The sequence below is a fragment of the Anneissia japonica genome, unplaced genomic scaffold (genome assembly GCF_011630105.1).
Source record: "Anneissia japonica isolate Jap-2015-1 unplaced genomic scaffold, ASM1163010v1 scaffold287782_len627234_cov183, whole genome shotgun sequence".
NCBI lineage: Eukaryota > Metazoa > Echinodermata > Crinoidea > Comatulida > Comatulidae > Anneissia > Anneissia japonica.
The window spans coordinates 546,577-573,451 of record NW_022695201.1 but is presented as its reverse complement, the minus strand read 5'-3'; the positions used below and the strand labels follow the sequence as shown (position 1 = coordinate 573,451).

The window sequence follows — 26,875 nt, the reverse complement described above, 5'->3', positions numbered from 1 at the left end:
CAACACATGAGAGGATTGTTCGCATAGATGTTTATAAAAATAATAAAGTACAGGTACAGTTTTATCTCCTTTCTTTGTATTATATTTATGGTAACACTTTTAATTTAGACAGGAATGTTCATCATTTTCTTTCGTTGGTATGGCGATCAATAACTCGAAATAAGGTTATTACTACTTAAGAAGGCGTATAATTGTTCAAATGCTGCCCTCAAATTTTGCTAAGTTGTTGAAGGATTGAAATAGATATGGTCTAATTTGGCACTTAAATCCAAATTTCAACGTGGCAACAGCCCAGTCCGTGTGAGCCAAGAAAGATGAAAATTCATCTCGTAAAAGCTTGTAACAAATTATGTCTATGAATATTTAGCACTTTAAATCTGTTGGCCACCTATCTATTTGAGATTAGCCTAATAATCACCAATGATCTGTATACATTTTTTCTCCTAAAGGTAAAGGTAAAGGTAAAGGTAGGAGAATAACCCATAACTTGCAGCGTCATTGTGCTGAATTGCGTATGGGCGTGGTCCGTGACTAACTAGCAGCCGTAAAGAGGCGCTTCTTGGTAGATACATGTTCACATCATTCCACAACGACTGGGGCTGAAATGAAACATAACATTGGGGTAACCCCCTACTAAAAAATAACTGTAACATTTTAGGGGTGTGGGAGGTTCGGACGTCGGCGGCCATTATCCCCTCTCGATCCTAACCCCCAGGACTACAATAATTTTAGATAATCATCCTGCGAAACACAGGCTATGAGAAATTGTATACGCGTACGTTGGATTGGTTGATGATAAAAATGCGCTCAACTTGCTAACCAATAGCGCTTGCTAACTGTTAGCGGTATCCGGATACCGCTGACAGCGCAGCGATCGGGCGTTCTCGCGCAGGTGCTAATGCTTAGCACGAACGGTTACAGTAGCTTCCGATTCGGATAGGGCTCTCGTGAGAACCAGGCTATAGTCGGCCAAATATGTCAAGTATTGCCATATATATATACAAGATTGATTCTAAAGCGCAATATTGAATACTGTTACGTCTTTAACTATAATTTTAGCAAGAACTTTCCAAATGAATTAATAAAGAAGTGTGAGCCAACAATTTTGAATGTTGACAAAAGCAGGTAATATACTGTAAAGTAAAAACTGGATTATATGCAGTACACGCTAAAATGTTAATGTTAATGTTAATGTTTCGTATTGACTTATTTTAGTGATTAATAAGGTCACTTTATAATATATTTTATTCCGTTATTATATTTATTGAACATACACGTTTTTATCACTGGTACTTACCTGCTATTATGAATATTACTTCCATTGCACTGTAGGCCTACTAATGTAATTTGAATAATGAATTCTCACATGTGTTGTGTTTGTAGCGCGACAAGTCCTTGTCCAATATGCTTTAGTGTTAGTGTAAAATTATTTTTACGATATTTCATTGGACGTAAATAGAAACTCGTAAAAAGTATCATTAATGGTAAGACGCCTAAAATAATGGTGCTTAAATAAAAGTACATCATCATCATTATCATCCTCATCACCATCATCATCACGATCACCATCATCATCATTATCATCATCACTATCATCATTATAATTACACTACACATATTAATTAATATTGTTTTGTTCTATCATCACTATTAAATTGTATTTGAATGTATTTCCACAGCCACCATTAAAATGCAGTTTCGGCAATTGCACATTTTAGGGAGTTTTGCTCAATTTCGACCAAATTAGAATTAAAACACAAAATTATTTCGCGCGCTTCGCTCGCATTTTTTAAGGGTAAAGTTTGTGCTTGCCCTCCTTTGCCTTCTAAGTTATTTAAACACATAATAGTCCCAAACTCAAGAAAAAAAGTTTAAGATAGATCGTTTTACCTAAAAGAAGGGCCTCAATGTGTAATGATGGTGAAAGAATATGTTTGTAATAAATAAAGCCATAATAAAAATGCTTATAGTCAGTTAAAAAAAAAAAGTGTGGCCATATATAACATACCGTATTGTCTCTAATAAACGCCCCGGGGCGTTGCATTTTTTCAAAGGGGGGGCGTTTACTAGAGGTGAATTGTAAAATAAAAAATTACCTAAACAAGCTGCTTTAAACGGTCAATAAGTTCTTTATTTGTAGAGGAACAAGTTAATGTACAGGGTATCTCCAGGCCTCCTGCTATTTTGCTGTTCCTTCGTTTGTTGCTGGTTATTTAAACATCAATAATTCCTTGTGTTTCAAAAAGAAATGAAATATTGAATGTATTTCCACAGCTGCCATTAAAATGCAGTTTCGAACGCTAACTGTCGGCATTGGGGAATCAGCCACTATCAACCTCAGTGAAGACGGCATTTATAACGATTTGCGCTGGAGACATAATTATGGTGATGTAATTCAAATGTGGAACGGTAAATCGTCTGTTACGATTGAAAATATACGCGCTAAAGATGACGGGGTGTATGAATGTTATAGGAGTGGTAGTCCTGATGACAACCGTGGAGTAATGAGACTCATTGTCAGAGGTAGGCATGATTACATTCACATTTGTCAAAGTTCACAATCAATAGAATGTTTAGTCGTGAGCTTTAAATTTTGTTTTGACTTATTTTAATATGCCGTATGGTTTAATGACACTTGATACGGTGAGTGGTTTCATTTTTTATTTGTCCCGAGTGTTTATAATTATATAATAATATAATTATAATTATGTTATATTATATATAAACTAAGAATATACTAACCATGCTTTATAATCCTTTTATTCATCCACATCTGATTTATAGCATTAAGGTATAGGGCAATAAGTATGACTCTTTATTTTAAGCCTGTTTTAGTTACGCAAAAATTGTGTGTGAGGTGCATTACATTTTCTGATTTTAGAGCACATTCAGCACCACAGTTTTATTCACTTAAAATATTCGATATATCTTAACTTCATAAATTATGTGTCTCTAAATTTTTTTTGGATTTATATAGTTATATATTATATTATAGTTTATCTCATTATTTTAAAATTACTGATAGGCCTAATACATACAGTACACGGTTAAAATAATTCTTTTAATAACCATTCCTTTGTGTCATATTTATTTTTGACAAAGTTTTGTAGTTTAAGAGGGATGGGGATGAGGTGCCAAGCATGATTAGCTCTAGCTATATACCTTGGTCACTTTCAGTGGCGTAATAGGCGGGGAGGGGGGATTTTACCGGGATGACCAGGCCGTAGTACCGGGCTGGGTAAGAAGAGAAAAGAAAGAGGGGAGAGGGAGGGAAAAGAGAAAGAAGGGGAAAGAAAAGAAAAAGAGAAGAGAAAAAGGGAAGAGAAAAATAAAGAAAAAAAATAAAAAGGAAGATATAATGAACAGATATCACAATACCCAGCAACTCCTTCTCCACTCCAAAAAGTGTCTATATCGCATTTGATCTAAGCCGCCAGATATTCTCCGCAGTGGCGTAATCACCATTGGACAAGGGGAAAATATTCATCAATGGAAAATCTTTCCCCATTGAAGATGCTCTTATCACCCCGGAAAGTGCCTGAAACTCTCAAATTTGGGGTTTTGTTGGGGTAGGCCAATTTCCTCTAAAAATTGCACATTTTAGGGAGTTTTGCTCAATTTCGACAAAATTAGAATTAAAAACAAAACATTCTTTCGCGCGCTTCGTTTGCATTTTTTAAGGGTAAAGTTTGTGCTTGCCCTCCTTTGCCTTCTAAGTTATTTAAACACATAATAGTCCCAAACTCAAGAAAAAAGTTTAAGATAGATCGTTTTACCTAAAAGAAGGGCCTCAATGTGTAATGATGGTGAAAGAATATGTTTGTAATAAATAAAGCCATAATAAAAATGCTTATAGTCAGTTTAAAAAAAACGAGTGTGGCCATATATAACATAAGCGCATTTCTTGTTGAGGTATGCCAATTTCCTCTTAAAATTACACATTTTAGGAAGTTTTGATCAATTTCGGCGAAATTAGAATAATAAACACAAAATGTTTTCACGCGCTTCACGCACATTTTTTAAGGGTAAAGCCTGTGCTTGCCCTTCTTTGCCTTCTAAGTTATTTAAACACATAATAGTACCAAACTCAAGAAAGATAATTTAAGATAGATCGTTTTACCTAAAAGAAGGGCCTCATTGTGTAATGATAGTGAAAGAATATATTTGTAATAAAGCCATAATGAAAATGCTTATAGTCAGTTTAAAAAAAAAAAGTGTGGCCATAGATAACATACCATATTGTCTCTAATAAACGCCCCGGGGGCGTTGCATTTTTTCAAAGGGAAAGGGGTGGGGGGGGGCGTGTTTACTAGAGGTGAATTGTAAAATCAAAAATTACCTAAACAAGCTGCTTTAAACGGTCAATAAGTTCTTTATTTGTAGAGGAACATGCTAATGTGCAGGGTATCTCCAGGCCTCCTGCTATTTTGCTGTTCCTTCGTTTGTTGCTGGTTATTTAAACATCAATAATTCCTTGTGTTTCAAAAAGAAATGAAATATCTTCGAGTTCTCTTGGGGTAAATGTCCGACGATGCAGCGTGGTGCTTCTCCTTTCACAATAGCAATCGCGTGCTTGTCAAAAACATGGCGGCCTCATGAACTAACACCGCACCACCGCACGCAAAACACTGCCCTTAACTTGAAGAAACATTCTCACTACGGTATAGACTTCATTGACCAGACACCTTGAATCAAATCAGCGTCGAACACGCGACACATTAACAATACACGATTACCCGTCGTTTGCCGTCAGTTTGCAGCTTACCCTCTTTTTACAAGGCTAATGAAATACCATGAGAGAAACACAAAATAGGCCTAGGCCTAGTGATCGTGAAGACAGTAAACATCAAACGTTTAAGGTAAGCTTTTTTGAGTAGTATTTACAGTATTTCATTTCATATCAAAGAAAGCAGCACACAGTATGGTATTACTCCTTGTTTGTCAACCTTTTTATGGACTGGATACCCATGTTAATTGATTGGGCACTCATTGCAAAATGAAAAAAAAACGCGTTTATTAGAAGAGGGGTGTTTATTAGAGACAATACGGTAAGCGCATTTCTTGTTGAGCTTGGTCGGCAAATTTCCTCTAAAAATTGCACATTTTAGGGGTTTTGATCAATTCCGACGAAATTAGAATTAAAAACACAAACATTTTTTGCGCGCTTCGTGCGCATTTGTTAAGGTTAATGCTTGTGCTTGCCCTCCTATGCCTAAGTTATTTAAACACATAATAGGCCCAACTCCAATAGAAAGAACATTTAAGATAGATCGTTTTACCTAAAAGAAGGGCCTTAATGTGTATTGATGGTGAAGGAATATGTTTGTAATAGATATAACCATGATGAAAATGCTTATATTTAGTTTTTAAACACATGTGCGTGGCCTTTATTATAAATAAGATAAGCCCTATATCGTATTGTTTTCTATATGGTTGGGGGGGGGGGGAATGGTGGGGTATCACACCGGGTCATAAATTACTAACCGGGAAAATTATTACCTTTGCCCCCCTGACCCAAGACCCCTGTTACGCGCCTGTCACTTTTGTACTCAATTGATGAAATGATGATATAGTGTAAATCAGTCCATCACAGTATGTACCTACCTTCTCATTACTTCAGGTGCTGATCCAGACCTTCGCCCAGATCGCCCAGCGAAGGTCAGGGTAAGAAATAAAAATAAAATGTTCACTATTTTTCCAACAATCATACTTACTTTCCTTGACGCATATTTTGAACATTACCATTAGGACATTGTTTAAATCCACACTATCCTATATCTTACACTTTTACACTGATTGTACTGTAGGCCCTACCAGAGAGGTACATTCCCATGACATTATGGTCTTCCATTTCTATAACACCTGAAAAAAGTGCATGACCAATGTTACGTACCACTACTAAATCGGAGTCGCACAGCTCAGTGACAGTTGTACATGTGTCTATTATTTTAAAGTAATAACCTATCAGACATTCACATGAACAACAAAGCGATTGAAAATATATTTGGCTTAACTATTGTTTTCAGCAACAATGGCGTATCCAGGGAAGGGGGTCTGCTGATAAAATGAGAGTGCACACTACGTCAGCGCCATCGTGGTTGTGAAAATGTCAGTATTTATACATCTGGATTTCCGGAAATGGAACTTAAATTACCTTTTAATTCTTTTTAGTTTTGACAAATTGAATAAAAAAAATTGAATTAATTAAATAGGTACCCGAAAATGGCACTTAAACACGTACAATTCTAAAAATACGCTACCCAACTGAGCTGAGTTTGAGAATTAGATGCCCAAAATAGCACTTGAATAGTACAAAATTTTTGATATCTACCTAAGCCCCACCATGGTTTTGGGGCGCAGATGAGTAAATCTTAAAAATTTGTGCCCGAAAACTGCAATTGGATACTTAAAATTTATGAAAACTACCAATCCATCCACCTCAGCAAACCATGGTTCAAGCTGAGGTAAGAATTTGCAACTTCTAGAACCTGGAAATGAGCCCCATGATAGATGAGGCTGAGGTGAGAAATGTTAAGAATTGGGGACTTTTAGATGCCAGAAAATGGTACTGTAATACATAAAAACTAGGAAAATTACTGTATCCACGTGACCCCCCCCCCATCATGGTTGAGGCTGGGGTGAGAAAATGTTAAGAATTGGGGACTTTTAGATGCCGGGAATGGCACTTTAGTAATACTTAAAAATTTCGGTTATTTTTTAACATTTTAGAAAGGGGCACTTTATATTTTTTTCAACCTCTGAACGGTGGGGAGGGGGGGGTAAATGCTCAAGCACCCCAAGCACACAAACCCCCCCCCCCCCTTTATACGCCACTGCAGCAATTTCTTCCTTGTCTCTCTCTCCCGCTCTCTCGGGAGAGAGAGACAAAATATTTAATAATATTTTTATTCAATAGTAATTGAATAAAAATATTTTGTTTTATTATACAACTTGAGAAAATCTGATGCACATTTGTGGATTTTCCCCGAATTTTGGTGGGCTATAACTTTTAAATAATCATTGGAATTTGATCAAAATTTGTTTTGCTAATATCCCATTATTGTAAGGAAAATACTTATTTTTGTCTCTTTTCTCCATTTTTTTTTTTCAATGGACAATTTTATGTCACTTTAAACATAAGAGAAATTGGAGAGCTCACATTTTTTTATGGGGGCACTTTTCACAGCTGGCTTTTTCGTTATATTTTAAGGACGAATTTTAACTTGTCACTGCCTAATACCTGGGCTTTTAGGTTAAATAGCACTGAAATCGCAATATTGTATTTTTGAAAAATGATGTGTAATAACTCTGTAATTTAATGCCCTGTAAATTAAAATATGATCATGAATTGATTTTCAGAAAAATTAGGGTTATTTCTTATGGCTAAATATTGTTCTGGATTTTTATCGCGGAAACTAATAAATTTACAACTCATAATTATGCTTTCTTTTATATGAAACGAAGCTACATTTATTGCTCTAAAATCCTACCGTAGGGTTAGCTTAAAAATTCATAGTAATCGAATAATTAGCCTTTTTCTGAGGCTATACACAAACTTTCATTTTTAAAAAATCAAGGTGGCAGTTTTTCTAATTATATTAATTATGCGGTTCATATGCATTGATATTTTTTAGTCGATCCGCTACCATAACTGTCTGTGGTGAATTTACATTGGTAAATTATTAGACCTAAAATTAATATTTTAATCACAAAATTTCAACCAATTACCCCAAAATATACATTTTTCTTTTAATGATGCGAAACACTATTCATTTATGGACATAAAAAAGTAAATTTGTGTTAGTTTATGTGGTATCTACAGAAGTTAAGTTGACCTTTTGACCTGTGATTGAATATCATTAAAGTTAGTTGTTAGAGTACCTTACCAACGTGTGTGAGTCGTTGATTGTGCTCCTGTGTTTAATCCGTTATTTAGTTGTTCAATCCGTATACAATACACTACAAATTGGCGACGAGGATATTTTATTAATTGTATGAACGAAATTATGGCGACGCAGATTAATACAGATCTGGGTGGAATCCCAACTTTTGATTGTTTAAATGAGCCGACTACGTTGAACACGAGATGGCGAAAATGGCGCCGTGCATTTGAATTGTTCATAGAATTAAAGGGAGTTACATGTGAGAAACAGAAAAAGGCACTTTTGTTACATTGCGGCGGGATGCAGATGCAGGACGTTTTTTACACACTAAATGTTCCAGTACCAGGTGAGAACGAGAATGTATATGATTTAGCTATCAAAGCATTAGAAGATTATTTTAATCCTCAAGCTAACGTGCCTTACGAACGTCATTTATTCCGTAATATGGCTCAAATTAGCACTGAAACCATTGACCAATTTATTACGAGATTGCGACAAAAAGTTGAGTATTGTGAATTTACGAATAATGATGAACAGATTAGAGATCAAGTAATAGAGAAATGTATTTCACATCATTTGAGAAGAAAATTATTAGAAAAAGGAAAGAACTTAACCTTAGCACAGTTGCAAACTACAGCGCGAGCAATAGAAAATAGCGAGAATCAAGCGACCAATATTGAAGGGATAGGGCGCGCTGAGGTTAATCGAGTACAAACGAAGACGTTTGGTAAACAGCCAAGACGAAGCGATAAGGACGCGCATTCCAAGCGTAAATCAGACACTGAGCGAAATTGTTATCGATGTGGTAAACATTGGCATTTATCTTTTTATCACAAGATAAAGAGTGTTATATGTGTCACAATATAGGGCATCTAGCGAGATGTTGTAAAACAAAAAGTTCTACACCAAAACGAACCACAGGAAGAGGTTTTGTAGGAAATAAACATAAATCGAAAATTCACATAATGAGTGAAGAAGATATTGTAAGTACACCCAGCACTGATTATGCATTCTCACTTACAGAAGATGAATATCACACCAAAGTGAATGTGACTATGGGTGGTATTTGTATTCCAATGATAATAGGCTCAGGAGCGAGTTGTAATGTTGTAGATAAACAGCTATGGGAAGAATTAAAGGCCAAGAAGATAGTGTGTGCTTCAACTAAGGTTAATAAGAATTTGTATCCATACGGAAGTACAGACCCAATTGAAGTGATAGGCACTTTCACTACAAATATGTCAGTTGAGAACAGTAACATTGTTGAGGCCGAAGTGATGGTCATTAAAGGCAAGGGTCCCTCATTGTTAGGAAGAAAAACTGCTACACAACTAGGAGTTTTGAAGATAGGCCTTAATGCAAGTTCATTCATTCATTCATGGATTTTTTATTCAATATTCAATATACAAAATTCAGGCAAAAAAGTTAAAATTACAATTATGTCATAAAAACAACAAAATTACCATAAAAAATGAGTAAGTGAATAAATAGTTATGGTTTAAGAGATCAAAGGCCTTTGAAAAATCTGTAATAACAACAGAACTGTGAGCTTTAGCATTGTCTGAGTGACTGCATAAATTGTTAATTAACTTGATGAGATAATGACAGGTGGACATGCCACTTCTATTTCCAAACTGGTTTTCATCGATCTTGTCTTTGATGTCGTTAAGAAGCCAGTTCGAAATAAAGTGTTCAGCTACTTTGGAAAAATGATCAGTTAATGATATTGGTCTAAGTTTGTTCCATGTGGCTGGTGAAGATTTGGGTATTGGTACAACAACAGCTTTTTTCCATTGGTTTGGAACTTTGCCTTCTTTAAAGGAGGAGTTAAGAATTTCAGTGAGAGGGGTAGAAAGTTCACAGGCAAACTCGCGAATAATGCGAGCGGGAAGACCATCAGGACCTGATGCTTTAGTTTGATTTATGTGTTTTAGACAGTTGAAGACCTCAAACTCTATCAATGTAATACAGGAGAAGGCCAATATTAATCAAGAAGTGTTTCATAAGTACAAATCATGTTTCGAAGGAATAGGAAAATTGAAAGATTTTCAGTTAGAGATTCCCATTGATGAAACAGTGTCTCCAGTAGCCCAGTCACTGAGAAGAATTCCATTCAATTTACGAGAAAAATTAGAAAACTTGATGAACTAATTGGATGTGATTGAAAAGGCTGATGGCCCTACACCATGGGTGTCACCTGTAGTTGTGGTACCTAAAGGAGACAATGACATTCGTCTATGTATCGATATGAGGAGAGCGAACGAAGCGATAATTTGAGAAAGGCATCCAATCCCAATAGTCGAGGAAATATTGTATGACCTGAACCAAAGCGTAGTCTTCAGCAAGTTAGATAATAAGTGGGCCTTTCATCAAATAGAACTAAATGAAAAATTACGCCATATCACAACCTTTGTGACGCATAAAGGATATCGTTACAAAAGACTTATGTCTGGCATTTCCTGCACTCCAGAAATGTATCAGCGTGTAATACAGCAGGTTTTGCAAGGATGCGAAGGTGTGCGTAACATCTTTGATGACATCATAGTACATGGGAAATCAATTGAGGAACATGACAGACGACTAGAAAACATGTTGAAACGTATTGAGGAAACATGACTTACCCTGAACAAAAGTAAATGCATGTTTCGCATGACAGAATTGGTTTTCATGGGACACTTACTCTCGGCTAGAGGAATTGGTCCAGAAAGTTTGTGCCGTAAAAGAGGAAAGAAAACCAGAGACAGCTACAGAGGTCAGAAGTTTTCTGGGATTAGTAAATTACAGTGGTAGATTTATTCCCAACTTAGCAACGATCTCAGAACCATTGCGTTGATTGACCAAAAAGAGCGTTCCATTTGTGTGGAGTGACGAACACGACTATGCTTTCAGCGAACTGAAAACTAGACTAGCGAATACGCAGACACTTGGATACTTTAATAATAAAGCTGAAACCAAATTGATCACGGATGCGAGTCCAGTAGGACTTGGAGCAGTACTCGTCTAGGAAAACGAGGGAGAAAATAGAGTGATATGTTATATTAGCAGAAGTTTAACAGATGTCGAGAGACGCTACTCACAACCTGAGAAAGAAGCCTTAGCAATCGTGTGGGCATGCGAGCGCCTTCACATGTATCTGTATGGAACTGATTTTACATTGTTGACAAACCATAAGCACCTGGAGTGTATATATTCAACTAAGTCTACGGGTAGAGCAAGTGCAAGGATTCATCGATGGGTTCTAAGACTTGTCATATAAGTTCAAAGTAAAGTACATAGCGGACAGTCTATCACACCTTCTTTGTATAAAGCTAGATAACTTGCAGAGTCAGCCTACCAATGAAAGCGAGAAGTACATTAGATTTGTAGCTCCAAATGCTCTTACAACCAAAGAAATTGAGAGAGCTTCAGCGGTTGATGAGGAGATTTCTGAGATTAGAGAGTGTATTTTGAATAATCATTGGCATAAACTGTCAAATAAGAAATTGTTAGCTATCAAGGATGAACTTACATGTATTAAAATGTTAGTGTTACAAGGAACACGAATCCTAATTCCGCAAAGCCTTCGAGGAAAAATTTTAGAGTTAGCACATGAAGGACATCCTGGCATGGTATCCACGAAAAGAAACTTGCGAACAAAAGTGTGGTGGCCGGGCGTAGATAAAGATGCAGAAAAATTCTGTAAAACATGTCACTCATGCCAGATTGTAGGTAATCCAGAAAAGCCTGAGCCAATAAAACCAACAGATATTCCAACTGCACCTTGGCAACATATTTCTGCAGACCTGATGTTGTTGCCAACAGGAGATTACTTGTTTGTAGTTGTGGACTATTATAGTCGTTACTTGTAAGTGGATACGCTTAGGTTGACAACAGCAGATAAAATTGTGAAAAGTCTAAGTAAAATGTTTCTAACACATGGACTACCAATAAGCATAAAGACAGATAATGGACCACAATTTATCAGTGCATTATTCAAAGAGTATTTAGAGAGTCAGGGCTTAAGCCATAGAAGAGTGACACCTCTCTATGGTAAAAGTTAAAGGTAAAATGAAGATGTACGCAGACGCGAAAAGAAACGCATGTGAGTGTAATATTGTACTAGGAGACATGGTATTGTTGAAGCGAGATCGAAAAGATAAATTGACCCCTACATTTCACAGCGAACCATTTAGAGTTGTGGAAAGAGCGGGAAACGCGGTTACTGTAGAGCAAGTACAGAATGGTAAGCCAGTACAGTATCGTCGTAATATTACACATGTGAAATCATACCAACAGAGGGACATAGAACACAATGATCATGTAGAGAACACAGAAATTCCGACAACACTAGATTATTCCGACAGCGAAGAGCAACCTGCAACAAATAACACTGATCAGCAAGAAGTCATCAAACTTGACTTCTCGCCCTATTCGCGAAAAGAGATTGCCTGTTAGATTCAAGGACTATGAACTTTATTAAATATATTAGTTTGGTGTTCATGCTTGCAATGGAAATGAAATTTCATGTTGCATGCTTGAAATATGTTTTAATAAAGTTTTAATGAAAATGCTAACATAATCGTTAACGCACAGTAATCGTAGCTGCTTTAATTAATCATATGCATGTTGATGTTTTGATCAGGAGAACAATATAGATTTAGATTATGATTTAGAGACTAATTCAAATTAAAGTGTTCAGTAATTATTAGAATGATCATAGAAAAAAAAATAATGGAAGTTGCATGTTGTAAATTCGAATACTTATATACTGGATAGAAAAGAAAATTTTTATTTTAAAAGGCAATTAAGTTTAAAAGAGGAAAGTTTTATTTTAAAGAAAGGAGGAATTGTGGTATCTACGGAAGTTGAGTTGACCTTTTGACCTGTGATTGAATATCATTAAAGTTAGTTACCACCGTGTGTGAGTCGTTGATTGTGCTCCTGTGTTTAATCCGTTATTTAGTGGTTCAATCCGTATACAATACACTACAGTTTAGACAGCAGAAAGTGAAAATTAGTGCATGTTTCTGGTAGTACTTTTATTAGATTCAGGGAAAAGCTAGGGTTACGTTAGGGTTAAGTTACGGGTTAGTTGGTAAATTCTCGTTCAAAATTTCATCACTATAACTCGTAAATAGTTTTCTTTTTATGAAGCCAGCCTACAATTAATTTTTTTACATGTAAAGTACATTGAATTTAGAGAGAAAACGATAATTCATTGTTGCTGTGCAATCTAAACTAGAGCCAACGAAAATATTGATTGCCCTAATGTAGGCCTAGGGTTAAGGTAGGGTTATTTAGTGTTAACAATTCTATGACTAAAAATTACAAATTTGCATTTTCCTTTTCATGAGAGAAACTTTCTTCTCTTCTTCTTCTTAGAAATTCTTTTCTAAACCAATAAAATATGTTTATTTTAGCTTATGCATCAACCTAAATTGAAAATTATTTTTTCTGGTACTATCTCAAATAAAATCAGGATCGCCGAAACCATTTTTTTTTTTTGCCTACAGTACGGAATAAATAACAATTAAGCAGTTCAACTTCCATTGGACGTTTAGAGTTGTCCCGCTGTAGTAACTGCCTGTAGTGCGACTCGTACGTGCGACAGAATTTAAACAGCCAGGTTCTGCTAGCCTAGGAAATATCGATAAAGGATTTGCATTGTACCGTCACTCTTTTTTTTTTTTTTTTTTTTTTTTTTGTAGTATTGATAAATCGCTTTGTCCGTATTTATTTAAAGCAAATTATCTTGGTCTATCAAATATGGCCTAACAAGGGTCTGCTGCACTGCACTATAACATAACAATAGAATAATTTCTGTTAAATTATAAATTGGGCCTAGCCTAACCTACTGAGACTTTAATACAGAGACTCAAAATTAAAGATTAGACTGTGTCTCAATTGAAATACAGGCTTACCTGATGCATTGTGTTAAAACTAGGTTTATCTAAAGCTAAAGTAAAATACTATACTTTATTAAAAGACAGGTTTGAGGCATCAGATGAAGTTTTACTTGTTTTGATAATGAATGGCAGCTGCACAAAAAAATTAAGCACAAATTGAAAATTCATGTATGGTTTCAAAATTGGCAAATCTGTATGACCTCTTCATTTCCAGTCTGATAATCAAACATCATATGATAGTATAATTTAATATTTTTTCAGAAAAATATGAGATTATAGAACCGATTTAATTTTATTTAGACATCATCCAACAGTGAACATTTATACATTATACTAAACATTTTAAATACTGGAGAAATTATTAGTACAATTATGAAATTGGAAATTTTAAAAGGATGTTGAATATACAAAAAATACATTACAAACATGGTATTGGTAGAACAAAATCCATAAATACATTAAAAAATACTGTACAAACAAAAATTATCAATTAAACAATTATAATACTAGAAATGTAAAAAGATATTGCATATTCATATAAATACATTTTACAAAACTGACAGTGCACATAATCCAGTGGGTAACATACATTTTAATAAAGACATTATACAGTAATAGAAATCATTATAAAATGAAAAGTGATTGTATCAAATAATAAATAAACAAGGAATTAAACTCACCCAGAAAATAAGCCACCTGAGTATTATTTATTATGATAAGCCTGTGTGTGTTTATCATACACTGCATGAAAATATTTTCACCAGTATTATTGAAAATTTCCTTGTGCAATTGAATTTAATTTTTTTTATACCACAAGTATTAAACAAAGTGACATCACATATATATTAAATATAATAAGATACATTAGGTCTATTCATCAAATTTGATTTTATAAATTTTTCATTGAGTTTTAATAGCTATTTATTAGGGACCACTTGCCAGGCCCATACTTAAACTAGATTTGAACTCGTCACTAAGGATGAGATAGGTGACCCGCTTGCCAGGCAAAAGAAATCTCTCAGCACTTAAAATGTATGAATTACAAAAAACTACCGTAGCCAGGAATTTCAAACAGTGCAGGACAATATCAAGTCTGTCGCCCTCTCTCTGGAGTTCTGAAAAAATTGAAGAATGAAAAAGGAGGGGAAGAGATCAGAAAAACATTCATTTTGACCATGATGACATCATCTAAGTCAAAAATGAACGATTTGATTCCCGCACTTTGACCCTCAGGAAGTGCGCGCGGTGCGGATTGAAACGTTTGAAATTGCTCAAAATGGCCTAAAATATGCTCTAATTAGTTTGTTTTTTTTTTTAATGTAATTTTGAGCATTTTCAAAGATTTACACATGCATACGCGCACTTCTTGATGCCTGAGAGCACGGTAATGGCACAAAAAGTTGATTCCTGATATGAATACAGTGTCAGGAACCCAAAATATGTAATAAAACATAATTTCCAGCTTCAGTATGTGCTGTGCGTGTAAAAATGAGCGTACGGCGCGTAAATTACGAAAGTTTTGGAATGTTGAAAATGACCTGAAACATGCTTTAAATTATCTGAAAATTGATATTAAGAATTTTCAAATTTTAACGCACACATACGCGCACGTCACAACGTGCACAACGCACACATACGCGCACGTCACAACATGCGCGTGGATTATAATGGCATACGAAATTGAATCTTGTCAAGTGCAGTGGCGGACTGTAGGGTAAATTGCAGGGTATGCTAGGTATTAGCATATCTAGGATTTGCGAGTGGCGCATACGCCCCCTGAAAAAATACTCGCCCATTCATTAGTCCCCACCCCCCCCCCCCAACCAACAAATCATGCTCAAGTAGTTAAAAGTCACCTCAAATCACCTTATTTTGCGAGTTATTCCCCCTCACCTAATCACCGGTCCCCCACCTTTCCACCCCCATCAGCTCCCTTCCATTGGTTGATAGTGAAAACAAGCTATGCGGAAATTCTAAGCAGCTAAGTGTACGATGCGATAGTACTGACTGTGACTCCTAGACACCAAAGTATAGGCCAAACATTGAAAAACTTTGGTATTCCAATGAACTATAGCAAAATTAAGGTCTATATAGAAGATTCTGACTAAAAAATGCTAAATAAAACAGAGAAACTGTACTACTACTCGGTCTTCCCATGTTGTGATCCGTAAAATTGGAAAGATTAGGAAATATTTGGACAACCCGACCACCCTCTGTCTAGTTCACGCCTTTATAACTTCAAGGCTGGATTATTGTAATAGCCTCCTTATTGGACTACCAAAGTCTCAAATCTGCAAATTGCAGCTCATTCAAAATTCTGCTGCCCGTCTTGTTACTTTGAATAAGCGCCGTGACCATATAACCCCAGTTCTACATCAGCTTCACACATTAAAAATTCTGATTCAATTCTCACATTCATATCACTGCTAAAAACACATCTCTTAACTGAAAGTTTTGAAAGTTGCCTCTTAATTCCTTTTGCCAATTCATTGTTCTTTCTTGTTTTGTTTTGTTTGAATGAAAGGTAAGTTAAACATAAGAAAGGAAAAGGAAAGAAACGATATGGAATCATAAGAAAGGAAAAGAAAAGATAAGGAAATATAAGAAAGATAACAGTAAGAATGATAAGGAACATAAGAAAGGAAAGGAAAGAAATGAATTTAGAATCATAAGAAGGTAAATGGAAAGAAAGATAAGAAATATAAGAAAGTAAAATGAAAGGAAAGATAAACTAAGGATGAATAAGGAAAAGGAAAGATAAGGAAACATGAGAAGAGAAAAGAAAGGAAAGATAGACATAGAAACATTAGAAAGGAAAAGAAAAGAAATGATAAGAAATATAAGAATGAATATGAAAGACAGATACGAATTATAAGAAAGAAAATGAAAGGAGAAATAAGGAATCTAAGAAAGGAATGTGAAAGATAAGATAAGGAAACATAAGAAAGGACGTGAAAAGTAAAGATCAGAAACATTTGAAGGGAAAAGGAAGAAAGACAAGAAGCAAAAGGGAAAGAAAAATGAAAGGCTTTGGGATGAATAGGAAAGTAACAGGCCTTGAAATGACTCCCATTACCAAAGCATTGTAATAATAACATTTATTGATAATAATCTAACCAATCATTTGAACTTAATTAAACTAAACTAAAACCAAATATTTGATAATTTTTTTTGGTACATTTGCATTTAGTTTGGGTTTTTTTTCTTCTCTGTTGTTGTTAAGCGCCTCGAGGTTGTGTCAACGTGAGGCGCTATATAAATCCAGAATTATTATTATTATTACTACTATATTGTGTTTTTTTTATTTGTTTTAGCCAGGGTATGCACTGCATACCTTGCTTGCCTTGACAGTCCACCACTGGTCAAGTGTAATTTAAAAACGCCTGTTGGTTGGTAATGCCACACAAATTTTCCCTTCATATGAACTACTGTACATATCAGTCTGTGATAAGCGTCGAAATACAGTCTGCCACCCTCTGTCGTGAATTTTTCACATAATTGAAGAAAGAGAGATGAGAGGGGTCTAAAAATCATTCATTTTGACCATGATGACGTCATCAAAATGAAAAATGAAGGGACACTTCCGAAAGAGAATTGACTCAGATATAACATATCACAGGTGAGAGACGATCGATCAAGAATAAGCGAGGTAACTCAAATGAGTATAAAAATAATGACGTCATAAATACAAATTTAGTTTTTTGAAATTCAGATGGCAATATAATGACGTCACAATGTCCGATCAGCCATAATGATCTATAAAAATAAAATCATGTCTACAACACATGTACTTTCAGAATATGTAATAAAAATTGGGGGTCACGTCCTTTCTTCCTAAGGAGCTATAACTGATTAAAATTAGGCATGATTTTAAGCATATATAACAGTTGACACACGCGTTAAGACACACGACCGGAAAATTAAGGTACATGACATTCAACCTTGACATTAAGTTTATGCCCACTGAATATGATTGAGAAATGACGAATGGTTAATATGATATGGGGGTCATCAAAGTTTTGAGGAAAGAAAGATTGGGGGGGGGGTCAGAAAAAACATTTATTTTGACCATGATGATGTCATCAAAATGTAAAAAAAAGTCACATGTATGAAAGAAAATTATCTCACCTATAACATACTCAAAGTTGAGAGACGGTCGATGAAGGATAAGTGTGATACGCTCAAATGCGTATTTTCAAAAATGACGTTATAGATAAAATTTAGATGACAATATGATGACGTCACAATATCCAATCAGCCATTATGATCTATAAAATCATATTTACAACTCATGTGCTTTCAGAATATGTAATAAAAAATTGGGGGTCACCTTTCATCCTGATTAAAAATTGGCCTGATTTTAGCATATTTTCACTGTAAATCGTCACAAACACGCGCACAGATCCCTATGTTTGATGCGTGCATACGGCATTGCTATTGGCCATAAGATGACTGAAAAGAAGTGAAAACAATGTCAGGAACCCAAAATATGTAAAAAAAATGTAATTTCTATTTTCAGTATGTGCTGCGTGTGGAAAACTGCTCACGCATAGTGGAAAACTTCAAAAAATTTAAAATGCTTAAAATGGGCTGAAATGTGCTCTAATTTTACAGTATCACAAGATCTTGTCATGAATCAATAATAATAAAGTTCAATTTGATATAGCTTGGCAAAATGCTGGACGCCTCTAAGCGCTTAATCAACAAAAAATTGAGAAGTTAACATTTTATATATTATTGATAGAGTAGTATAGAATAAAATAAAGAATTGTATAGAAAGGGTCAAGCCTGTGATATTGTTTTAATTTTGATTTTTGCTGCTAGTCTACATTATTATCACTAAGCATTAAAATAAATACATTGTGATACAAAATACTGCACGTTAAATTCATCTATAAATGCCAATTCAATATAAATTAAAATTATATACAAGAAGCATTTGTGTGCTTGAGGATGGACTGTTGAAATTCTCTTCTTTTAGGCTTGCCAGCAAATGACATATACAAGACTGATCCACCAAGTCATAATTCACATTACCCCTGTGCTGAGGCAATTGCATTGGCATCCTATTGTGCAAAGAATGACATTTAACAAAATTGAACAGGGCTTTAATTTGAGGTTTTACGGTATGGCTGCATTAGCCATTGAGACATTATCATAACATCCATTTTTAGAGTACTTGAAGTATATTTATTTGATGTCAGTTCTTCACTTTTGCACTCAAACAACTAACAAATTTTAACTAAAATTAGAGCATGTTCATTTCCAAATAATGTAAATTACTGTATTGGTGTTGATAATCAGCCAATAAATGCCTGGCCAAAAACCAACAATAAATGTTAAATTACTTAATAATACTTAAAAGAGTTGATAAATGGGCATGTAAATCTTCAACTTGGACCTGATTGATGATAACAGACAATTGTGTAGGGGTATTAATACAGTGTACCAGTATACTTATATTTACTATTGAATGCAATGCTTATAACGTCTCAAATTGCCTTGTGCCTTGTATTACTTCCAATACTTACAATACAGTAGTTGAAGAAAAGGGTATGTAAATCTTCATCTTTTGGATCAATTGATGATAACACACAATGTAGGGGCATTACTACAATGTACCAATAGACTAATATTTACTATTGAATGCAATATTGTTAACATCTCAAATTGACTTGTGCCTGAATATTAAGAGTGTGTACTTCAATCTGTAGAAAAAAACTAAAGATCAGTAATGGTCAGATCATTTAGTAGTATTAAAATTGTTGTTTTACGCAATCGCTGATTAATTCAACAGTTGTTTAATACAGTTTTTAAATAATAAAAAGTGCAGGTTATGCAATTAATTGATCAACGAAATTGTTTTTTTTTAAATAAAATCATTGAACTTATACTGTAATCTGGGCAAATATTCCAGGATTACAATCGGGCACACTCGATTAATGATGAGCAAAGTTATAACATTTTTGTGAGTGTTTCTCCACAAATCTCTGTTTTCCATAAGTTGTCACTTGTGGAATCTACTGCCACTGTCTGTTTAGATCCTTTTCTAAGTGCTCAATGTATGTAGTTGGGGCTGTCCTTGCTTATTTTTTTTACTTCTGTAGCAATGTCCAGCAAATGCTAACCTTCGTTCCCTCAAAGTTCTTGATACAGGGGGAGCATCTCTATACAAGTTTTTATTTGAGATATGTTTATAGTTGATATTCCAGACGTGTGTCTGAGTATCTTGTATAACAACCATCAAGTCATCTCTTTCATGATTGTGTTCGTTTATCTTTTTATAGAAATTCTATTACAATAATTTGTTCTAAAACCCTAAGTCACCTGAGCGTTAAGGGATTCCCCCATGCAGTGGTGGATTCAAGGTAAACCCAGTTGGCCCAGGCCCCCGTAAATATTTCAAAATTCATTTTTAACTTAGATTGCCCGCTGCCAAAATGGAGTCCCCCTCAATGCGAGATGGATTGTCAAGTGTGTTATAATGGCGGAGTTTGTGATGACAAGACCGGTGTTTGTATTTGCCCCGCTGGCTTCAAAGGAGAATACTGCCAAACATGTAAGCCTACATTAAATTACATTTACATGTTTTTAAATATGTATATATTTCAATAGTAAATATATAAGAAATCCTAAAATAATGTAACAAATAAATCTTCCTATTAAAAATAAAGTTGTCATTCTCAAATTGTAGTGTTTTCTTCATAAAGTATGTTATGTTTCTGTGTTTACAGTTTATACTTTCTTTTTGTTTGTTTAGCTTGTGGAAGCAACAACTGGGGTCGTAATTGTGATGTTGTTTGTTCGACTGGAAAAGATGAAGCTTGTAAAGGAAAGCTTTTTTGTCCACCTGATCCATTCGGATGCACCTGCATCGACGGATACGGAGGCAACGATTGCAATACAGGTTCGAGATGTTTTTGGCCACTGTTTTGTTCTTTTTGTTTATAAAGGATGTCAATATTACGGTATATTATTGCATAATGCATATACAGGCTTTATTTTATTTTCGTTTTCGAACTATAAAATGCAAAAGTGTGATGAATCAATCCAAAAATAAGCACAATGGAATTCAAAACTCATGAATAGAGGAAGACAATTATATAAAAATGCTTTGCACAGGCCCTGGTCACAAACAAGTAATAACAATAAGGTTCTACTCTGCATATTTTAATTGAAAGTTAAATAAAGACTGTCGCTCGTATCGTATGTTCATTTGATAATAATTTTTTTTTTGTTACTTTTGCATTTATTTATTTATGTGTCAATGTGAGGCGCTATATAAATCCAGAATTATTATTATTATTAAGATTAAATGTATGGTACTAATCGACTAACAATGTGATTTTCCCAAAATGTACTAATCCACAGCATGTGCTAACAGTCACTATGGAGCAGATTGCCGTCAAGTATGTCATTGCGATTCAGGTGAATGTGACAGAAAGACAGGGAATTGTGCATCCGGGTCATCTTGTTCGAATAATTACACAGGACCAGCGTGCCAAGGTAATATTCAGATTTTAGTTTCAAATTTTATGAGTAATAGTATATTTATTTTGTATAAAATATAGTAATGATTACGTAAAAACAATGCTTATTTTATTATTCTTACTAATCTACTAATCTTACTAATACTAATCTACATATAGGCAAAAAAGGTAATTAAATATTTTAATTATACTGTACCTTGTATCCAAAATAAACTTAATTCAATTGAAAAGTCAATAGCCTACTGTATTACAATAAGCATATCCTTATTCCTATTTAGAGTACTTAATTTACATATGGTTAAAAACGTACGCCCAGGTTTACATTAAAATTTCACTTGTTCCGACCACCAATGATTAATTGTAAGGACTTGAAAGATTTGTTTTTTAATAGAGGGTAACCCAGTTTACCAAGCAGGCACGCTGATATTCAGGAGCCCTTTTAACAAATGGAAAAGAAACATGATGTCTTGTAAACAAAGTGGAGGATTCTGAGGATTTAGGGAGCGAAAAAGTTAAATATATAACAAAATGAATGTGTAATGACTGTCTATTATGCTTACGATTCATTTAGTAATTGTGTGCAAATTGTTGATTTTCAATAAAAAATACCTAATCGGCCCTAAAATGAAGGGGACGCTAAGGAAATACACATGATTACATCCTTTCTACAGAGTAAAAACATACGCTTTGAGGGAGGAGAGGTTGACCACAGTCTAGTCATATGTACTCTTTCATGAAAAAGAAAAAAATATGGTCTTATGTTACATATTTCTTTAAATATTTCTTTCATGGGAGAGGGTCAGAAAAAATCCTGTTTAAACATGATGAAAGAATAATGAATGATTCTAAACAAATATTTGTTTATAGTCGTGTAATTTAAAACTGTTATTTTTTTAGTTTGTTAGGGCCGATTTTAAAAGGAATTGAGCATATTTTAATCTACATGTCAAATAATTCAAAATACGAGTACATGTGAACATTAATGGTAATAGTTAAAAAGTTAATTTAGACTTAACTAATACCTTTTGACTCAACATTTAAAGATAACAATGATGTCGCATTTTGTTGTAGAATTACTGCCAGGCCTGTCCTGTCCATCTGGTTTCTTTGGTGTGTTGTGTAACTATCCATGTCATTGCAAAGACTCAGCTGATTGTAATCGTAATGGAAGCTGTGACAATGGATGCCACGAAGCATGGGCTGGAGGGGACTGCAGCATAGGTAACGATATACGTCTTCAAATTTACATTTACTTGTGTTAAATCGAGCTTAAATCTCAATTATGTATAATTGCAATAGAATTTCCAAGATTAACCAATATATATTCTTTTTTATGAAGCCTCATGTTATACCTAAAAATAAATCATTCAATGTATCTTTCGCCACCCCAGGGGCGGATCCAGATATGTCTAAAAGTGGGGGCCGAAAGTGGAGCAGATCGAGGCAAGAGGGGGGGGGTCCAGTGCATTCCCCGCGAACTTTTTGTGTTCTAGACGCCCGAAAATAACCTCTGAGGTGTTTTGGGCGATCATTTGTTTCTTTTTCTTTCTTTCTTTCTTCTTTTTTTTTTTTAACCTTCCTAAAGGAGGGGGTGGGCCGGGTTCCCCCCTCCCAAAAAAAAAAAAAATCCCCTTGCACCCTAATTATATTTAAAATGTATATTTATAATGAGTGTTATTGTTATTAGCACTACCTTACAGCTCCAAACCACCAACACTATTGAATCAAACAGCAACCACCCTAAAGATTGCCGCCTGCGGCTGGGATCCAGTTCAAGACTTCGGAACAGGGAATATTACAGGATGTAAGCTATGGTATAAAACATCGCAGACAAGTACGTTCACTACAGTTAATAATAATGAAAATGGTGTATATATCATCGACAATCTTAGGCCTACACTACACACGACTGTTAAATTCTACACACAACACTCAAGATTAGTTGGCGGCGTAGAAACCGATGGACCACCTAGTGAACATGGATCAGCAGAGACTATATGCACTAGTAAGCCCAATTATTTGCTGATCTTATAATTATTGGTTTTCCAGAACTAGCAGAAAAGCCATTGTTTTTGTTTTAATTTTTTCCCGTTTATTATTGATTATTAATGATTATTTCTTATTTTTTTGCACAGGCAATCTGCCATGAACTTTGGTCACTTTCCGTGCTTGGAAAGTAAAGATATGCATATTAAAATATAATGTCATTCTATATATATTTTGAATATTAATAAAAACGGCTAATTGAAGTTTTAACTAATGATACAGCTAGGTTGAACACAAAGTTACTGCCGCTACTGGGACTACAGTATGTACGTGTGAAAATGGTGATATATGCAGCTGAGTTCTAGTATCTCACAATGATCGTGTACATGTTGTAGAAAACATGATAGTCCGAGTAATGTGTAATAATGTATAAATGTTGTTCATGTTTACATTTCATAGCTATAAACGCATGTAGCCTATAGCTATTGCATAAACTTACACGTTGTTGTGCTACCATAAATACAGTTTGGTTAAAGCCTTGATAATTAAAATTACAATAATTGTTTCTTTTCTTAAAGAGCCTTTAATTAATCCAGAAATAGTATTGGAAACAGTTGATGGTAATGATATTATCTTAACATTGAAGGTGAGTAAGCATATTTAATTTACAACCCCAAGTTTTGATCTTGGCGTGCTCTCACAATTAATCAAAACAAGGTAAATGTGATTTATTGAGCATTAAATAAATTTAAATTAAGATATTAATGACAGTTTTTGAGCTTTTTGTATCTTTTTACGTAAAGCCTGTATCAAATGCTTCAGAGCTAATCCAGTGCGATGATATACTTCGATATCAAGTGCGATACCAAAGCAAAGATGGAAATAAACAGGACATCCTCAACACAACGGACGGTTTGCAAACAGAAGTCAAGATATCAGAATTATCACCAGGATGTGTTTTTTATCACGTCGACTCTAGAGTTGTTAATAACGCAGAAATTAGTGGAGATTGGGGAACACCAATATCGGTACAATCAGCACCCTCAGGTTAATGTTTTGCTTTAATATTATCCATTTTATAGTCAAGGGGCCAGGAACTAAAATGGTGCACCCCCTGCTTTATACCTGTCATCATTTTTTTTAGTTACCTTTATGTCTAAGCTTTAAAAAATGCCTTGTTAGTCAAGCGATTTCTGGTTGCCAGTGCCTGTAAACCAACATTAACGATAGGTACCTGTTTTTGTACAGCATTTTAATTTGGTTGATTAATATGGGATGGGGGGTAACAATAACATGTATGCCCACAACTTTTTACCAACTGAATATATTTTTTTGTTTGTAATATCAAAGTGTAGAATAATACATTTCCTATCATTTGGTATAAAGGACAATGTAATTACATTGTTAATTATATCACATGTGTTCAAAAGGTCATCAACCAAAGATCAACACTGAATATCACTCAAAATATGAACTTGTGGTAATACATTTTGTATCCCTTTAAAATTGAATTAAAATTGATAAAAGTTAGCTGAAGTAAATTATATACTGAAATACATGCATTATATTATTCTAACATCTTAGCTCCAGATAGCTCCGAAAATATGTGGGCGTGTCTATATTATGCATTCACTATTAAATTTTCATACGAATAAAAAACTTGCTTTAAATAGTAGTTATGATGCTGAAAACCGGCAATGTACCTTAGAGGTGGCAGCTCTATTATTATTATTAACTATTAAATAAATATATTTTCTCAATTGTGATACCTAATTAACTAGTAAGTATGAACTAACGGAGTACTGTATAGGTGTGTCCATGTCATGCATTAAGATTGATATGGGGTAGGGGTAACATTATGCCCACATCTCTTACCAACTGAATCACAGGGGGTGAAAGTTCATCAACCAAAAATTAAAATCGAATTCATTATTAAAATATTTTATAACTCGATAATACTTTCTTAGAATTAATTTACAGATAAAAGTTATTTGAAGTAAAACACATATTAAAATGCATATTTAAAATATATATATATATAAACTATCGCAATTATTACAAGCAGAGTGCTCAATGGTAGACCAGAGCGGATATAAATAAATAAAAAGCGAAGTTCAACAGTAGCTTTGATTACCATACACATGGTGTGACACTCTTCAGATAAAATTGCCTAATGACTAAAAAACATAGAAATACAATTGATTGAGATAAGCTGAGCATGCGCAGAAAGCCAGAGCGGTAACAAAGGGTTCAATTAGTTCGGTCAGATTAAGGATTGATAAACAATGAAAGGGATTAAAGTGATAAACATAAGTTAAGTAGCAACATAAAATGGGAAAGATGTTTGCATGCTAGGAGGGGGTTAAAATAAAATAAAATTTCTTAGAAGAAATTTGTTGGCATGCCTGCATACTGAAACGAGTTCATTACGTTTATTTAGTGTAGCTATTTCCGGTTTGCAAATTATAAAATATTTTTCCCATATGCACAGGTTGCATCTTTTTGATGATGGGTTATATGGTTTAGCTTGTTTGAGAATGTTCCATTTAATATTAAATTCCATATTTTTTTCTTTTAGTTTCCATGTGTACTTGCTTAGTTCTGTGTTAAAAATCTCTTGGATTTGTGGTTATTGTATCTTGTCTTAAATGCGTTTTCTGTGAGTCCTACTTATGTTTGGTTTGGTTTGTTATTAGTTGTAACCGTTGCCTGGTAGATAACACATTCTTTGAGGCAGTGGCCAGACATTGGCCATTCTTCGGGCTTCCTGCAGTTGCATCCTTTGTTGGTTTGCAGATTTGTTTTCTTGTTTATGGTTGCTTTGTTGTGGCCATCAATGGTCTGTTTAAGGTTTCCAGTGCAACTGTAACTTCTTAATCAACTGTAACTAATTTGTTTAATCGAAACATCTGTCAACATTGGTGGTACACACATCGCTGCTTCTTGTTCAGTCAGAGATCTGGGTGTTCAGCTGGGTGAAAAATTGAATCTGAAAGAACACATTTGCAATGTATATCTTAGTTTCTTTTGGGATCTACAAGATTGGCCAGATAAAAATACAACAGAATGTACTTGCAGGCATGAGGGAATTTCTTAATGAATACTAACTTCAAAATGTATTTCTTTTTGTGGAGGATACAAACAAAATTCTAATTGCATGGGAAAACCCCTAGAAAAATAAATGCGCAGAATCGTAAATATTTGTGTTCCTACTATGAAGGCCTCAATTTTCTGCAAAAATATCCGTGGAAATCGGCTCATATTTTCAAATTGCGGCGACGGATTTCTGTGCCCATATTTTACGCTGGGAATATTTTACAGCTTCACACATCCTGATTGTATTTATTGCAAAATTAATGAAATTGCTTACCTCTCAACGAAAGAAAAGACAATTCCCTTCCTGAGAATCTCCGAGATGGCGAAATTTTTGAGACGGGAAAATAATTCATCCCTAAAACAACAATGTTGTGGGAAACAATGGCTGGATCTCGGCAGAGATACAAAAATGATAAGCAACAGCTAAAAAGTAAACGTAAGTAAACAGCCAGAAATAGAACCAGAGCTTTCGGACAACACTAGTCCTTCCTCAGTGGCGAGTGAGTGAGGGTTGAAAAAGCCAGATGGTATAAAG

At 34.6% G+C, this 26,875-nt stretch overlaps 1 protein-coding gene across 1 annotated transcript in view; it reads left to right on the top strand.

Annotated features, from left to right (window-relative positions):
• Positions 1 to 26,875, top strand: part of LOC117101435 (receptor-type tyrosine-protein phosphatase T-like) — a 93,234-nt gene that overhangs the window by 44,117 nt on the left and 22,242 nt on the right. Inside the window, exons 5-12 of the mRNA XM_033241412.1 lie at positions 2,275 to 2,523; positions 20,193 to 20,327; positions 20,529 to 20,675; positions 21,140 to 21,274; positions 22,330 to 22,479; positions 22,946 to 23,263; positions 23,823 to 23,890; positions 24,048 to 24,291. Coding sequence (XP_033097303.1) covers positions 2,275 to 2,523; positions 20,193 to 20,327; positions 20,529 to 20,675; positions 21,140 to 21,274; positions 22,330 to 22,479; positions 22,946 to 23,263; positions 23,823 to 23,890; positions 24,048 to 24,291 — 1,446 coding nt within the window. The remainder of the gene's footprint in view (positions 1 to 2,274; positions 2,524 to 20,192; positions 20,328 to 20,528; positions 20,676 to 21,139; positions 21,275 to 22,329; positions 22,480 to 22,945; positions 23,264 to 23,822; positions 23,891 to 24,047; positions 24,292 to 26,875) is intronic.